This window comes from Bos mutus, unplaced genomic scaffold (genome assembly GCF_027580195.1).
Source record: "Bos mutus isolate GX-2022 unplaced genomic scaffold, NWIPB_WYAK_1.1 CTG197, whole genome shotgun sequence".
Taxonomy (NCBI): Eukaryota; Metazoa; Chordata; class Mammalia; order Artiodactyla; family Bovidae; genus Bos; species Bos mutus.
Genome location: NW_027219421.1, coordinates 411,629 through 430,495, shown reverse-complemented (window position 1 = coordinate 430,495; position 18,867 = coordinate 411,629). Strand labels below are relative to the sequence as shown.

Below are 18,867 nucleotides of genomic sequence, written 5' to 3'. Positions count from 1 at the left end.
ACAGTAAGATCAGAGAATCAGTATAATGCAAATAAAATGCTGGTCAGGAATGAAACTGTACTATAAAAACTAACATTTAGCTGTGTGCATTTAAACACGTATGTAGAAACTAGCATTTTCCCCCCAACCAATGAGATTATCCAACTGCAAATTCTCTGATGGGCGCTTCCCCAGTTTCATCTCTATTTAGGACTATGGAGCTGATGAAGGGTATGAGACATAATTTCAATCATTTATAAATTAATTCAGTCAATAAATTTTTTAAAAGTCACAGCTTTAAGCAAAGAACTAAACCGTTCTGAGCACTGATTATATGCTATGAACTTTACATACTTTCTCATTTGAATATTTCCAAGTTTCCAAAGCTTAATCTGTAAAATCAATAATTGTAGTTCAAACAAGAATTTATAGAGATTACATGTAAGAAAAGTAGCTTATTTGATATATCTTTGCAGCCACCTTCTACTTTATGATAAGTTCTAATTTATATAATACAGGTGGGCCATTTTCTGCACATAGGCAGGCTCTAGTACATGTATACCAAGCTCATGTGTTTGTGTACAGGCTGACCTGGAAAATATTGCAGGTTCAGTTCTAGATGACTGCAATTAACTAAGTATCACAATAAAGCAACTCACATGACATTTTTGGTTTCCCCATGCATATAAAAATCATGCTTATGCAACGTTATAACCTGTTATATGTGCAACTGCATTATGTCTTAAAAGAGCAGTGTACGTATCTTAATTTTAAAATACTTTATTTCTAAAAAATGCTAACCATTACCTGAACTTTCAAAAAAAAATGTAGTAGTAACACCAAAGATCACTGATCACAAGTCATAAGAAATATAATAATTATGAAAAAGTTTGAAATATTGAATTACCAAAATGCAACAAAGAGACATAAAATGAGCAAATGCTGTAGGAAAAATGGTGCTGATGGATGTGCTTGACTCAGGGTTGCCACAAATGTTCAATTTGCAAAAAAAAAAAAAAAAAAAAAAGCACTATCTGTGAAGCACAGTAAAACCAGGTATGCCTGTATTTCTGGGTGTTCTCATGTGTATATCAAAACACATCAGAACACAGACAAGGACTGTGTCTGTGAGAATGTCTGTGAGCTCCAAACTCCAGTGAGGAGAGTAAGAAAGAAGCAACTCAAAGAATACCCAGCTTTAGCTATTTCTACAATTCAGTCAGCTAAACTATAGTCTGGAAGTTTTCCCCAGGTCACCAAAGGCTTTTACTAATTGCTTATGGAAAGTATTACCAATATCAGTAGTTTTACATTACTAATACCAAAGACACTTGAAAATAGTCTTATTTTAGCTGCTTTGCAGCTGCCCCTTTGTTTTTTCCAAATAGGCCAAGGCTGGTTTCTGACAAATGCACCAACTTAACAAGACATTTGTAGCTGGGTCTCTTTTCATACATCAAACTCAATACCCAATGCCCCACGCAAAAAGCCCCTTCCTCTGACTCCCCTACTTTACTCTCATTACTTCATTCCTGGGCTCGAGGGCCCACCTTACTTCTGAATTTTCCTGAGTCCGGCATAGTGCCAAGTTCTGAAGATTCTACTTCTGCAATGTGTCATGGCTCACTTTCTTATTTTAAGGCCCAAAGTCATCACCTTAGTGACAGACTATATCAAGTTTTAAAAAACAAAGCAAATCTTTTTCTTAATCATAATTAGTGCAAATGAATCTGAAAAACGAATACATGCTAGTCATCACCATAGACTCTACTAAAATCATCCCTAAGATGTTGATGTATCTTTTTTCTGGCTTTGTATATGTGTGTGTTGCTCATTTAAACAAAATGGTATTAATATGAACATACTATTACAACCTGTTTTCAATAGGTATTTCATAAAAAATAATTATTTTAGTGGCCATATAATATATAGTATTTATGATCATTTATTTATCAGACCCCCTCTTGGTGGACATTTAGGCAGTCTCTAATATTTTGCTATTATAAATAACTGTGTGTTAAATATCCTTGAAGTGAAATCTTAAAAGAAATCTTCATTATTCCCTTAAGATAAATTCTTAGATGTGAAATTGCTGAGAAATAGGTATGGACATTTTTAAAGGATATTCTTCAGTACTTCCAAATTACCCTCCAGAAGTACTATGCCAATTTCTGCTCCCACTCGTTTCCCAGCACATCACAAACCTGAGTCTTTTAGCTTTGTTTCAATCAGCACCAGTTTGTTTCAAAAAAAGGGAAATCACTTTCCCAGGACATCTTGTTGGAGGCACAACAACTCCTGTCTCCCTGCCTCCCACATCTGCCCACTCGGGTGCATATGCAGTCACTTCTCAGATTAAACTCCTGAAGGCCAGCTCTGTGCCTGTTCACTCTACCCTGGGACATCTCTTCTACAAAACCATCCCCACTAAGCTCTCCATCCTTCATCTTCACAAGTCAGATTCCTTGGGGTCATTCAGTAGTATTGAGGGCTGAACATGAAAATATCTTATACACCCGGGAGTTCATTTCCCCGAATGCTCTGAAGGTGTCTAGTTCTTCATTCACTGAATCAGAGCATCATGCCTTTGTTTAAGCTGATTCCATATCCCAGAAGGACTTCCACATGCATTTCCACCTGCTGAAACCCTATCACACATCACTAAGTCTGTCTAACATACATCACTAAGTCTGTCTCACATGGCTAATTCTTTGAAAATACTCTACTTGTCTTCTCATGTAGACTTCTCCCAACCCTATATCTTTTTCTAAACTTCTATAAAAATCATGACAGCCTTCTATCTTACAAAGCTAATAGATACATTTTCTTGCCTATCAAAATCAAACTGTGTGCATTGTCAACAGGATCTGTATTGGATTTTTTAAAATATTATTTGTATCATCTGTGGTGTCCTTTGTAAAAGAGGTTTTCACAGGGGGCTGAAATTTTTAACTGAGGGTGGATAAATGTATGAAAGATCTATTATTATATTCTCTAGGTATATGAAAAGCTGAACAGAGAGACAGACACAGTAGATAAATCCCACAGCTATAAATATAATTGCAAATGGCCAACCCTTCATTTTCACAGAACATACAAAATTTTACACAGTGTAAGTGGTTAAGGTCATTTTACAACCTATGAAAATGACAACTATCTTTGTATAAGCATTCATTGTGTGCTGGTCTCCATGCTAATTGATACACGGGTTTTAATCTTGTTTAAGGTGTACAACTACCCTAGAGGTAAGGTCCTATCACCACCATTTTGCAAAAGAAAAGATTGAGGCTTATAAGGTGAATTAGTCTGCCTGAAATAACAGAGCCCATTAGTTGCAGCATGGGACTCAAATCCACATTTGCCAGACCTTTTTCCATCTGCTATGGTCTCCTTATCACCTGGATGGCCTAAAGCCTTATCATGTCCTTCTGTCTAACTAGATGAGAGAAAGTGGGTAGAGGTGTAGTTGCAGGCCTAATATAGAGATCCTACGGCCAGAGAGTTAAAGTATAATGCCGATACAGGTGCCTATAATATGGTGCATGGGACAAGAGATGACATCATTGAATAAAGATGGTACCTGAGGTCAGGTGGGCCAGCTGTCAGCAGGAAAAAACAGCACCCACAGTTGGGCTTGGAGAGAAACTTGCAGTTAAGTGGGGTACACGGTGCCTGAGGAACAGGCCAAACAGACCTTGAGCCCTGCTTAGGGCAGCAGGACTCATTTCTAATACCATCAGGTGGTGAAAAAGGCACACATGCTCAGTAACAACAGGGTTTTAGATGATTCATGAGCTCCACTTCAAATTGTCAAAGGGCATTTCTTGGAAATCATAAGTGATCACTCATCAAAAACTGCCCATGGGAAATAAAGGACTTTACTGGGAGGTCTTGTTCAAATGTGATGCTGAGTCAAGAGGTCTGGGTGAGCCTCTGCATTTCTAAGAAGCTCCAGGAGATGCAGGTGCTGGCTTGTACCACAGTCCAAGTCACAAGGAATTAGGAAACCCCCTAGGTAAGGTGGCAGTCTAGGAGTGAGGAGAGGGGTTGCTGAGAAAATAATATGTAAACAAGGATAAAAGGTAGGAAAATAATATTTTGGTACATTATAGCGAGGTCTAATAAGTGTCTGTAAAAATGAATTATCTAGGAAATAGCTCTAAGCAAAGAAACAAACAAAAAACAACCAAATTCAATCTACCTCCAGAGCTGGAAAATGCTTTAAAATGGCCCAGGACTCTCCAAAATGATCAAATCAACCACAGAATCTTCTAAATAAAAAATACACCCCAGAATCTAACCAGGAAACCTAGGGTACTATTTACCTTTTGAAATTGAAAGAAAGTGTTTGTCTCTCATCCATGTCCAACTTTTTGTGACCTCATGGACTGTAGCCCATCAGACTCCTCTGCCTATGGAATTCTCCAGGCAAGAATACTGGACTGGGCTACCATTCCCTTCTCCAGGGTATCTGCCCAACCCAGGGATTGAACCTGGGTCTCCTGCATTGCAGGCAGATTCTTACAAATGAGCCACCAGGGAAGCCTCATTTACCTTATACTAGTTCTTTATTTTTATTCAGTATTTCTTCCATGAAGAAATCTGCATAGTACTTACTACACTTTCATACTAACTCTAACTTCCAGGAATCAGAACAACAGAGGAAAGAGAATAAAGCCCGACTTCTGCTGAGCCGGCTCACACCCACATCTCTCTTTTCCTCGACCCCCCACAGCTACCTTTCCCAATCAAATTCCACGAAGTGATGGGGACTGGGACAAGTAAGCAGGAGTATAAACTGGGGGTTCAGAGAAGGCAATGGCAACCCACTCTGGTACCCTTGCCTGGAAAGTCCCATGGACGGAGAAGCCTGGTAGGCTGCAGTCCATGGGGTCGCTAAGAATCAGACACGACTGAGCAACCTTTCACTTTTCACTTTCATACACTGGAGAAGGAAATGGCAACCTACTCCAGTGTTCTTGCCTGGAGAATCCCAGGGACAGGGGAGCCTGATGGGCTGCCGTCTATGGGGTCGCACAGAGTCGGACATGACTGAAGTGACTTAGCAGCAGCAGCAGCAAACTAGGGGTTAACAACTATGGAGTGAAATGGCTTCATGAACACACTCAGTTCAGTTCACTTCAGTTGCTCAGTCATGTCCGACTCTTTGCTACCCCGTGAATTGCAGCACGCCAGGCCTCCCTGTCCTTCACTCCTGGAGTTCACTCAAACTCACGTCTATCGAGTCAGTGATGCCATCCAGCCTTCTTATCCTCTGTCGTCCCCTTCTCCTCCTGCCCCCAATTCCTCCTAGTATCAGAGTCTTTTCCAATGAGTCAACTCTTTGCATGAGGTAGCCAAAGTATTGGAGTTTCAGCTTCAGCATCAGGCCTTCCAATGAACACCCAGGACTGATCTCCTTTAGGATGGACTGGTTGGATCTCGTTGCAGTCCAAGGGACTCTCAAGAGTCTTCTCCAACACCACAGTTCAAAAGCATCAATTCCTTGGCACTCAGCTTTCTTCACAGTCCAACTTTCACATCCATACATGATCACTGGAAAAAAAATAGCCTTGACTAGATGGACCTTTGTTGGCAAGGTAATGTCTCAGCTTTTCAATATGCTTTCTAGGTTGGTTATAACTTTCCTTCCAAGGAGTAAGCATCTTTTAATTTCATGGCTACAATCACCATCTGCAGTGATTTTAGAGCCCCCCAAAATAAAGTCTGACACTGTTTCCACTATTTCCCCATCTATTTCCCATGAAATGATGGGACCAGATGCCATGATCTTAGTTTTCTGAATGTTGAGCTTTAAGCCAACTTTTTCACTCTCCACTTTCACTTTCATCAAGAGGCTTTTTAATTCCTCTTCACTTTCTGCCATAAGGGTGGTGTCATCTGCATTTGAGGTTATCGATTTTTCTCCTGGCAATCTTGATTCCAGCTTGTGCTTCTTCCAGCCCAGCATTTCTCATGATGTACTCTGCATAGAAGTTAAATTTGCAGGGTGACAATATACAGCCTTGATGTACTGCTTTTCCTATTTGGAACTAGTCTGTTGTTCCATGTCCAGTTCTAACTGTTGCTTCCTGACCTGCATACAGGTTCTTTAAGAGGCAGGTCAGGTGGTCTGGTATTCCCATCTCTTTTAGAATTTTCCAGTTTATTGTGATCCACACAGTCAAAGGCTTTGGCATAGTCAATAAAGCAGAAATAGATGTTTTTCTGGAACTCTCTTGCTTTTTCCATGATCCAGCGGATGTTGGCAATTTGATCTCTGGTTCCTCTGCCTTTTCTAAAACCAGCTTGAACATCAGGAAGTTCACGGTTCACGTATTGCTGAAGCCTGGCTTGAGAATTTTGAGCATTACTTTACTAGTGTGTGAGACGAAGTGCAATTGTGTGGTAGTTTGAACATTCTTTGGCATTGCCTTTCTTTGGGATTGGAATGAAAACTGACCTTTTCCAATCCTGTGGCCACTGCTGAATTTTCAAAATTTGCTGGCATATTGAGTGCAGCACTTTCGCAGCATCATCTTTTAGGATTTGAAATAGCTCAACTGGAATTCCATCTTCTCCACTAGCTTTGTTTGTAGTGATGCTACAAGTAAGGCCCACTTGACTTCACATTCCAGGATGTCTGGCTCTAGGTGAGTGATCACACCATCGTGATTATCTGGGTCATGAAGCTCTTTTTTGTACAGTTCTCCTGTGTATTCTTGCCACCTTTTCTTATTATCTTCTGCTTCCGTTAGGTCCACCCCATTTCTGTCCTTTATCGAGCCCATCTTTGCATGAAATGTTCCCTTGGTATCTCTAATTTTCTTGAAGTAACCCTATGATTTGGGAAATTTAAGATGGAAGAATACAAGTCTTCTATGTTCCTAAGTTGTACTACAGAGTTTCATATAATGATAATTCATATTTTTGGCTTTTGAGAAAATTTAAGATTAGTACAAATTAACAGAATTTTGTACAATGGGAAATCTGACAGACACATTGTCTACTGACAAGCAAACACTGACAAGCCTACAGTGCTATCAGGGACAGGATTTTATGAATAGCTGAGATTAATGTCTTTCCATTAACCTCACTTAGAGTGCGGCCCTCCCTTCTTTTCTGACCTACAATGGAACTGGAAATAATTTGGAGCCAGCTTTTGTGACTAAGTGAAGCTGCTCCCTGGGGATCATTTGGATATTGAGTTGATTATTCTTTCACATCTCAAGAGTATCAGTCATTAAATAATGGTTATAGTCCACTAAATAGGTCCATGGTAGAGAGTTTTATAGTGGTTATTTAAATATTTAACATGCTAGGTAATCAGTTGTTTACAAGCTGTCTTTTGTGTGTGTTTTGGTTACTGGTTGCTCACACCTGTTAAGTCCCCCAGCACCCTCTGTGTGCCATGCAGAATGCCACTTTCTGGGGAACAAAGATGACAACAAGATGCTCCCTGATCTTAAGAAGCCTCAGAGTTCTGCAAGATTCAGACCCAAAATTATAAAGCATGCCATAGATGTTACCTTTTTTTAACTGTAGTAAAATTTACATAACATAAAATTTACCAGATTAACCATTTTAAGTGGACAATTTAGTGTTAAGCACTTTCACATTGTTGTGCAACCAACTTCTAGAATATTTTTTTGCCTTTAAAAACTGAAATTTTATACCCATTAAACTACAACTCCCCATTGCTCCTCCCCCATCCCTGGAGACGACCATCCTACTTCCTGTCTTCATGAATTTGATTACTGTAGGAACGTCATATAAGTAGAATCATACAGTATTCATATATGGCTTGTTTAATATATCATGTCCCCAGGGTTCATTCATGGGTCAGAATTTTCTTCCTCTTTTAAGGCTGAGTAATATTTCATTTTAAGGATATAATACATTTTGTTTATCCACTCACTTTCAACATGAACATTTTGGTTGCTTCCAATTTTGGCAGCTATGAACACAAATGTACCATACACACTATCTTAAAAGATTACATAGATCCTGCGGAAGCATAGAGGGGCTTAAAGAGGCAGATGAATTAAAGTCGACTGAGAAACTGAGGAGATATCCACCATCCAGATGACAGAAGGGAAGGGTCTCTGAGGTATAGTGTCAGCATGCACCCTGGAAGTGGGAGGATTCAGTGTTTTGGGGGGATCTATACATGACCTGAGTACAGGGGTTGTGTGTATGTTAGGACTCCAGGCTGGAGAGGTAGGTGGAACTTCCTATCACCTTGTCTGTTCTGGTTCATTGTCTTTTTTAAGACTCTGCCCTGGTCCCAGGCAAGGGCCTCAACTGAGTGTGGAAGGAACATCACCAAAAGACATGGACATTGGCAGGATCCCTCTGCTGTCTCCCACATGGATCTTCCCCTGCTCCATTCAATTTGCTTTCAACAACTTTGAGTGAGTCTCTGGGCCCTGCCTCCAGCTGGGGACTCTGGTTCCTCACCTCTGAGTCACGATTCTAGACTCTTCTCTGATGGTCCCAAGCTAGCCATACCATCCCCTATTTGGAGTGGACCTAGGGTTGCACTGTGGTTCCAGAAGCAGCTTACCCAGGCCAGTAAGTACCAGACCTGTGCTAAAGAAAGAAGCAGCTTGTGCATGGGAGGTCAGGGGTATGACAGCTCAGTGTAGGTGAGTGGAAGACAAGTCTACAGAAAAGATGAAAGGACAGAGGGGGAGGCTGCAACTGAAGGGTATCACAGAGGATGAGAAGGTTTCAGAAAAACAAAGAATAAAGATATGTAGGAAGGTGATATTGGAGGGTTAGGGACAGGGAGCTAGGACTGACTTCGAAGAGTCTGCAAGAGTAATCAGGTGTCATATATACAGTGGTCCCCAGTCTTTTTGGCACCAGAGACCTGTTTTGTGGAAGATGATTTTTCTACAGACTGGAGGTAGGAGGAGATGGTTTTGGGATGATTCAAGCACATTACATTTATTGTGCAGTTTATTTCTATTATTATTATTATCTCAACTCCACCTCAGATTATCAAGTATTAGAACCCAGAGGTTGCAGACCCCTGACATATAGTATCCCAGGTCAGGTTAAATTCCAGATCAGGAGCCCAGAGTCCACTAACCACCATGAGCAGCTCATGACACGGGGAAAGAAATGCTGAGATCCCCAGTCCATGGTCAGTTTCCAGGAAAGAATCCCAACAATGTCACTGATCTAATCCCCATCCACAGAGAAATAGAGTCTCCCTGACACACCGACAAGGAAGCCAACAGCAGATGTTGCTAAATCTTTATCTGGATTTTAAAGCAGCAAATGGTGTAAACAAACCTTTTCTTTTGATTCAGTGCATTCTGTCAGGTCCTTCAATACCAGAGGCCCATCTAAGGTGTGCCTGAAGTTCACATTCTCAAAGGCAAGCTCTCCTTCATGGGGCCAGTCCAGTGGCGGACGATACTCGTATTCCCAGGGTGCTTCTTTCTCAAGCTCCGTATATTCAACCACCCTTTCTGCTGACACCATCTGAAAGACATATGACATCACGTGGGTTAGGAATGGAAAGTCTGGTTTATGCATGATCAGAGACTGTAAATGAGATGTTTTGCTTTTTTATCTTGATATCTGCATTTATGTGGTTAAGAATATCTCAGGTCTTATCATCTTCAAAGGACAGAAGTGGCAATCTAAGGAGGACTTTGATAATATGCCATTTTCTTGTAACACTCACTTATGGCTACTTCCTTCAACATGGTATTAAAACTAAAAGAATTAGAAAGATGAATGGTAAGATTTTATTGATCCACTTTTCATACCTGAATAAAAAAACAAGAGAATTTTGTCAAAGAAAAGAATATTTATGGACATCGGCCCATAATCTGTGGCTTCAGAAGGGCCATGTGTTATGGATGAGCAGAACTGAAAGATCATCAAACCTCATTTTAATAATTAGATCAAACTTTCTACTCTATCAGAAAATAGAAGTGGAATGATTTTATTTTTACTGTTTTTCTCCCTTTAGATGAAGGTGCAAATATTCAAGATAGGATATAATTTACATAATAAGGCCTCCTTAACAACCATAACTTGATACCTCTGATAGCACATTCTGAGAGGGAGTTTATCCTGCCCAAAAGAAGCGACACCAGCAAATTCAGGCATTCAGTACATACAAGAATGAATGCTAACATGGGGGGGGGGGTGGCGAATACCAATTAATTAAACAACCAATTTTAAATTCTAATTTTACCAAAAATGAGGAATTACTCATTAAGGAACAAAAATAAACTAGTACTTAAGAAATTAACTTATATCCTCCCCAGGATTTCAGGGCCTCTCTGGTACAGAGACATTATTTTTGAAGACATCTTGTGATGAATATAAAACTTGTTGACATAGGACACATAAGACTGAGAAAAAGATGTCTATATTTTATTTTATATTCATTTTGAGGAGGAAGAATCAAAAAAACTATTACCCACAATGTAAAAATAACAAGTCTAATATTTTACATAAGAACTGCTTTTATGCCATTTAATAACAAGGAGACTAGAAAAGGCTAAGGACATCAAGATAAACATCACCATTTTCTCAACTTCAGCACTTTGCCTGATGCACCACTGGAATATCCACGTGAACGTGAGGGCAAGAGAAAGCACTAGGCCAAACTGCCCTGGATTCAAAGCTAAATGAGGAAGAGAAAGGGGAATAAAGTCAGTCCCAATATTTTTAAAAAATTTATTTTATTGAAGTATAGTTAAGTTACAATGTTTAGCAAAATGACTCAGTTATATGTACATTCATTTTCATATATTTTTCCATTATGGTTTATCAGAAGATATTGAATATAGTTCCCTGTGCTATATAGTAGGGCCTTGTTACTTATCCATTCTACATATATAATGGATTGCATCTACTAATCCCAAGTTCCCAGTCCATCTCTCCCCAGCCTCATCTCACTCTTGGCAACCAGAAGTCTGTTTTCTATGTCTGTGAGTCTGTTCTCTTTCACAGATAAGTTCAATTATGTCATATTTTAGATTCCACGTGTAAATATTATCATATGTCTTTCTCTGTCTGACTTACTTTACTTAGTATGATAATCTCTCGGTCCATCCATGCTGCTGCAAATGCATTATTTCATTCTTGTTAATAGTTGAGAAATATTCCATTATATATAAATACCACATCTTACTCTATCCATTCATCTACTCATGAATATTTAGATAGTTTCCATGGCATGGCTATTGTGAATAGTGTTGCTGTAAACATAGGGATGGATATATCTTTTTGAATTATAGTTTTCTTCTGATATATGCCCAGGAGTGGAACTGCTCGGTCATATGACAACTCTATTTTTAGTGTTTTGAGGAACCTCTATACTGTCTTCCATAGAGACTGTACCAATTTACATTCCCACCAACAGAGTGGGAGGGTTCCATTTCCTCCACATTCTCTTCAGTTTTTACTATTTTTAATCTTTTCAGTGATGGCCATTCTGACTGGTATGGAGTGGTACCTCTTTGTAATTTTGCTTTGCATCTTTCTAATAGTTAGTAATGATAAACATCTTTTCACATGCCTATTGGTTATCTGTATGTCTTCTTTGGAGAAATGTCTATTTAAGTCTTCTGTCCATTTTTTAATTAGCTTGATAGTTACTGAGTTATATGAGCTGTTTGCACATTTTGGAAATTAAGCACAGTAGGTCATATCATTTGCAAATATTTTCTCCCAGTCTTCAGGCTGTCTTTTTGTTTTGTTTATGGTTTCCTTTGTTGTACAAAAGCTTGTAAGTTTGATTAGATCCTATTTGCTTATTCTTGCTTTTATTTCTATCACCTTGGGAGACAGATCTAAGAAAACATCAGTACAATTTATGTCAGAGACTGTTTTGCATATGTTCTCTTCCAGGAGTATTACACTGTCATGTCTTATGTTTAACTCTTTAAGACATTTTGGGTTTATTTTTGTGGAGGGTGTGAGAGTGTGTTCAAACTTCATTGATTTATATGTGCCTGTCCAACTTTCACAATACAACTTGCTGAAGAGACAACTCAGTCCCATTCTTAACTCCAAACCTGGCTCCTTCTGTCCTTTTACCAGAAAGACTCCTTTATGATATTTGAATCCCTTGCATATAATGCTAGTACATTACTTATACTTTTACTATGTTTTGATTGAGACCATGATACAATGGGAAAAAAGCAAACAAACAAGAAACCTCATTATAAATTCATGTTGCTGTTGTTCAGTCTCTAAGTCGTGTCCAATTCTTTGTGATCCCATGGACTTCAGCATACCAGGCTTCCCTGTCCTTCACTATTTATGAATTCATAAAGACTATTAGTTCATTAATCCCAAGAGGACTGAGGCAAACTTGACAGCATCATACAGGTGAGAAATAGTGGGATGATTCAAACTTTGGTCACATGATTTTGAGAACTATTATCCAACACTTTCAACGTACAACACAGCTATCAGTTCAGTTCAGTTCAGTTTAGTCGCTCAGTTGTGTCCGACTCTTTGCGACCCCATGAAACGCAGCACACCAGGCCGCCCTGTCCATCACCAGCTCCCGGAGTTCGCTCAGACTTACGTCCATCGAGTCAGTGATGCCATCCAGCCATCTCATCCTCTGTCATCCCCTTCTCCTCCTGCCCCCAATCCCTCCCAGCATCACAGTCTTTTACAACACAGCTATAGGAATAAAAAAAAAAAGAAAAAAAAAGAAAAAAAAAACAAGGCCCTGGGTTCTAAGAGCCTCTGCTTTAAAATCTAAAATACTACTCTCATTTGTCCATTATTAAAAACTGTGATTCAGTGTTGTTACTATGGAGTAATTACAGATGGTGAATTCATGCCACTCACACCAACATCTGCTCATCTGGTACCCACATAGTCATGAGGATAGTGTTCTATCTTACAGAGCATCTTCTCACTTCAGTGTACCAGGTACCTATAACCAAGAGATCTGAGTAGACCTAGAGCTAAAACCTAAAGCTCTGAACTGGAGAAAAAGCTTAATTGTAAACTTGGTTCTCTCTTCCCCAACTACAGGACACTACCCAGAATGTTCAGAAGTCTGCTTGCTACAGATGTGTAAACCTCCAATCATTCAAAGAAAGATAAAGGGATAGAAGGTCTCATCAAGACCCAAATAACTTCCCTCCTTGGCCACACTGTGGAATGAAATACTGCAAACATTTTAATACAACTCGTTAGAAACAAAGGGTATATGATATCAGACAAGATGTTCAGTTTAACAACTTAATGCAGGTATAAATTATAACTATACCACAAACAGTTATATTCATATCTGTACTTACTTTTTGCCAGCATCAGGGACCCAAAACAAATGACAATGAAAAAGACGGCACAGATGATATCCAGACGCACGGCGAACCATTGAAATGTGGTCAAAAGTAAGAACCAAGCCTCTGGATTTGTGAACCACAATAAACAAGTAGAAATATCATGTTAGCTGCTTCGAGCAAGGGAGAACACTTCTCTCAGTTAAGCTACAGAAGGTTTTTACACAAGGTAGGACAGCCAAGTAACACATCCAAGGAGCCTGAAGATCCAGGAAGCTAGGTTCTGACACCAGACAATGTATAGGACACATAGGAATCACTCCAAGGCTTCATGGAAAGCATGCATTGAAAATTTCAACCCACAGGTTATAAACAGAAATATTATAGTCATAAAGAAGATGGAAAAATGGTCTCATTGGTGTGTTTCCTGCAGTGTTGGGGCTAAATATGAAGATCGCCCTCTCATATGGTCTGCAGTTCCCAGCTCTCTGACAGCAGACAGCACAGTTCACCCTATTTCCAGCATCTCAGCACTTACTACAGGGCCCTGCACAGTGTTTAATCTTAGGTGTGCTTAGTCACTCAGTCATGACCAACTCTTTGCGACCCCATGGACTATAGCCTGCCAGGCTCCTCTGTCCATGGGATTCTCCAGGCAAGGATATTGGAGTGCGTTGCCATTTCCTTCTCCAGGGAGCCAGTATCTAAATGACCATCAGGTAAAAGGATCTGAACGTGGCTTTCAAAATGATACTTTATCTTGAAAATGCAATAAAGAGTGTATAGATGAAGCAGGATTTTATAGACCTAGAGTATATTCTGAAATCACTATCTAGGGAAAATATTTCACTGACACACACAAAAATAATTTCTTTGTATCAAGTGGGCAACAAATCAGGAAACCATTTTCCTCAATCATGCCTGCCACTCTGCATGCTCTAAAAATAAAGTTGGCAAACTAGAGTCTGGGGCCAGGAATAATCCACCATGTGGTTCTGAAAATAAAGTTCTATTGGAACACAGCTAGGGCCATTTGCTGTCTTTGTGCTACAACATGAAAGGTGAGTCGTTGCAACAGAGATAGCACAGCACCCAAAGCCTACCATGTTTACTATCTGGCTCTCCACAAAAATATGTTCATTGACTGCTGTCCTAAAGGGACAAAACCACAGGACGTGGTGACAATTGGACAATACAAGGCCATAAGGGGGAGAAAAGTAGGGGTGTGACAGGGGAATAGAGGAGCACAGAGAGGATGCTGAGAGGAAGGGGTGGGGGAGGTAGGTGTGCAGAGGGGGACGTGGGGCAGCATAGAGAGAGGTGCAGGCCAGCAAGACCACCTGAGAGGGGGGTCAGGCCTCAGAAGACAGCACATCCCATCCTTAGAAATCATCTCCAGAAACTTACAGACCTGAGTGTAAATCCTGGTGTGCATCAAACACTTCCTGAAACCTCTGTTCAGCTTTGTACGCCCGGATGCTCCACAGTCCTTGAAGAGATGATGCTAAGTGGGAAAATACCGGGCTCCGAGCTGGGGAAGACACATAACAGAGAAAGTCAGGGAGGCTCTATGCAAGAAAACCCACTGCCTCCCAGGCTCTGTGGTCACACATCCTGCCAAAAGGCACACCTGGGGCTTCCTGGCGGGCTGCCTTGGGGAGGAAAAATGGCATCATTTCTCAAGAGGTTTCTCTATGAGAACCCTCAAACTCTTGCTTAAAGCAAGCTTCACTTTAACAACCTGGAAATCAAAGATATGTTTTGAAAACATATTGGACCACATTCAAACTGGAGCTAGATTTAGATAATAAAATTCTTTGCTAACTCATTCAGTAAGGTTCTCCTCAAATAAGGCCTCCCTCCTTATTCTTCCCTGATATCCCTCTGGGTGGAAATTACTGTTCATGAATGTTTGAGTTAGTGGAATTTTAAAATTTAATTCTCTGTGAGAGTACTCATGACCCTGAATTTTGATGAGCTACCTGCGTGCTGTCTCCACTTCAGATGAGTAGCCTAAGGGCTGGGATAGTCAGTACATCCCCAACCTCGGACCAGAGCCAGACCCAGTACAGGGTGAGATGAGTAAGGGGAATGGAAAGTCTGCAGCCTCCCCCGTCCTGGGCCTCTCCCTGCACCTGCGCCAGGAGCCTCTGTGTGGGTCACGGAGCACCCGGTGCTGCACCGCCCTTGTGCCCACAGGACCCAGCAGACGAGGAGCCTTTGAACAGCCTTGACTTCCATTCCAGGAACCAACTGCCTGCTGGACACCTATCCTGGTTTTTGGAGGTCACTGTGGCTGTGACAGTCATAATCACCCTTTTAGAATCGGACAGTGGCCTTAGTGGCTATTCTCTTGAATGATTTCATGTGGGTTTGGGGTCTGGTGTCATATCACTGGTCATCCATTTCCTTCCATCTTCTCTAAGAGCACACTGACCGTTGAGTACCAGGGTCAGGCTCCTGCATGTCAGGGAACAGGTGGGCTGCAGGCTGCCAGGAAGGGAGGACCCCTTATGGTTTCATTCCCACTGTGGACAAGGTTGTGACCTGCTGTTGTCAGGGTCAGATAGTGAGCCTGTGACTTCTGTCCTGGATGAGTGATAGATAACTTGTGCTTTATCAGCAGGAAATACTGACTTCACTTTGTTACCTGTGTATCTCCTAGAGAAGACCTGTTAGTAAAACCTGGATATTTAGGGGAAGTGAACATCATTTATCTTATAGGAGGCTACAGAGATTTTATAAAATGATGGGAAAAAAGAATCAAGGGCAAATCTCCAAATTATTTTCAAGTCCTCGCTCCTTAGCCAGCATCTTAATGCCTGTGTGGGTGTCGGTTCAGCCACTACTGACAGGCACACAGGCACTGCAGGTGTGTGTCGGGGCCAGGCTGGGGTACAGACAGGCAAAGACACAGAACCTCTTCTTCCGCTTAGTGTCACTGGTTCTACCAACAAGGAAGGAACAGGCTTCTTCCTGTGAGACACTGGGGCTCAGAGGGGGTGGGAAGCCCTGGGCTGGGGAAGGACAGCCTAGGCTGGGGGCCAGCTGACCATCCACTCAGCCCTGGGGCTACTTCCTGACTGGGACATCTGACCAGGAACCCTAACTGTTAGAGGCCCTCAGCTGTAATATTCCTTAAAAGATAAAACCTTATTTGAACCAGGACTTGATCTAACATTTCCTCTTGAATCTAACTCAGGCAAAGAGCCTAAAGTGATTTTCTGGTGCTTCTGACTGTCCAAGGGCATGTCTGTTGTACTACTTCAGCATCCACACTATTCTCCCTCTTTATTCTATTGAGTGACCCTCGATTTTTATTTATTTTAGCTTCCTTTAACTTTATACATTAAAGACAGCAACACGAACACAGACTAAGCTCCTTGTCCAGATAAGAAGGACTGGGAGCTCTGTTCAGACTTTTCTGAACCCCCAGCAGGTGTCCAACCAGACCCCAGAAAATCAGTCCATCTGGACACATGGTGCTCACAGGGATGATGCAGGTGATTTCCGGGGCTCAGTGTACTGATGCAGAGAACCCAGTTTCAGAGAGTGCAGAACACTCACCAGAACCACACTTTCATTCCCAGAGCAAACATTGTGACATCAACACTATTCATCACAGACAAAGCTTCTGAGGAGGAAGTAGACGTGCCTGTTCACACAGGAAGAGTCCTGGAATGAACTAGTCAGCGTGGCCTCCCTCACCTGCTTCCCTCATCAGGAGATCAAAGTGCAGCTGACTCTCTCCAGCAGGGATGGAGGGTGGGGTTGACTTTAGAAACCAGGTATCATCTCAGCTTGAACCCCAGGGAAGCCAAACACCCCATCACCTACCTCACCTCATACCCAAAAGTTACAGTGAGCCAGAGGGAATGCTGACCTGTGAAAAACCATCCTGCTTATTTAAAATCCCACTAGGGCTAAGCAGGAAGCCAGGATGAGTTAAACAGAGGATCTGCAAAGAAAATTAACTAGTACAGGGAAGAGAGAATGTGAAGGCTCTGGTCTTGTCTTGCCCAATGTAATATCCTCTTTTCCCAGAAGCACTGAGCTCACTGTCCTGAAGCAGATTAGGTCACAGCCATGGCATCAGTCCACAGTCACAGACACGTGTAATCTTACTATTTACATGACTGACGGCTGTGTTTTCCACAACCTTGGGGATACTTGGGGACACACCCCACAAGGACTGCTGATCTTCCCTGGCAGGGGAACTGCATGCAAGGACCCAGGGCTGACTTTCTTGTTGCAGGTCATCATTCACGCTTCCTGAGACCTGCTAGTTGTTACTATGTTCCTAATTGCCTAATGTTCAAGCCTCTATGCCTTTGGAAATGGCCAGCAAGTACTTTATAAGCACTCACTCAAGAAATCCTCATAAGGACCCCGAGACTGAAGGACTAAGAGCACTCACTGTTCAGTGGTGAGCTGGGTGTCAGACACAACTCTGTCTTATTCCCAAGGCTGTGTTTTTAGTTACAGCTGCACTGTCTCAGAAGGAGAAGGGTTAAGGATGTCCATGTGTGACTAAATGCATTTTTCTCCAGACTTTGCTATTTATGTTCAGAAAACTTCAAAATCTTACTCAACTAATATCCAACAGTCTTAGACATGACTGCACATCTTACTAAATACCTTCAGTTGAACAAAGTCCCTGGGAATCTGGCATGAGAACCCCTTAAAATAGCAGACTTGAGGAGTCATGGTCTGGATATATGTGACACACGTGCTAACCCTTCCCTAGTGATGACCACGGCAGACATTGCCAGTTGATCACAGAACCTTTTCAGACAGAATTTGGATATGGCTTCATCATTCAGGCACTGCCAAATGGATAGAGTTGGCTAGAGAAAGGCAGCCAAGCATCATTTAGTTTTATGTACCTCTCCATGACTTATCATTGCTGTGCTTACTTTTGTAAAAATGTGCAAAAAAAAAAAATTATAATCAGCTGTAGATGTGTCATTCAGATGACAAAAATTAACCTGTTTTCAGAGGCAGCTAGGCACTTCAATCTGAAAATAAACCTCAAGATGCCAGTAGTCCTTCAGAGCACAAGGATAAAGCAAGCTTATGCAACTGAAGAAAGCAATAGGGTGTCTTTCTTTTTGCTGGTGCCTTAGCAGTGACTTTTTTACTATCAGTTACTATTTAGAGAAAACAGTGGCAGTATTTATGACACAGACCCATCACCTAAAGAGAAAATTTAAATAGCTCTAATCAACTGGCCACCATATTTGGTTATCTGGGGTGTGGAGGAAAGAGTACTTGGGTTGGGTTGAATTTATTGTCTAACATTGTGGCAGCCTGTTAGGCTGCAACAAACGCCAATATTCACAGGGATAGGGCCAAAATTCTCAGACTCTCCAGATCAAACACTGAGAAAATCCTGTACTGGTTCTTGAAAAAGGCTCAGGAGGTACCCTTCCTTCCATTTCCATATGAAAGGAAGTGGCCCATTCTCCAGGCATAAATCTCAGTCACATGTTCCTTCTGGGACAATCCCTCTTTGAATGTACCAGAGACCTGCTTTGCAATAAGACTGTTGAATGACTCAGTTTCATGGGTGGCCTCAGATCATAAAACTGGATGGAGCTCATCA

The 18,867-nt window shown here is 41.3% G+C and overlaps 1 protein-coding gene across 1 annotated transcript in view; it reads right to left on the bottom strand.

Annotated features, from left to right (window-relative positions):
• Positions 1-18,867, bottom strand: part of LOC102285781 (ATP-binding cassette sub-family C member 4) — a 166,768-nt gene that overhangs the window by 26,524 nt on the left and 121,377 nt on the right. The window contains 4 exon segments of the mRNA XM_070366732.1: positions 9,283-9,474; positions 10,533-10,633; positions 13,278-13,388; positions 14,674-14,793. Of these exon segments, the coding sequence (XP_070222833.1) occupies positions 9,283-9,474; positions 10,533-10,633; positions 13,278-13,388; positions 14,674-14,793 (524 nt within the window).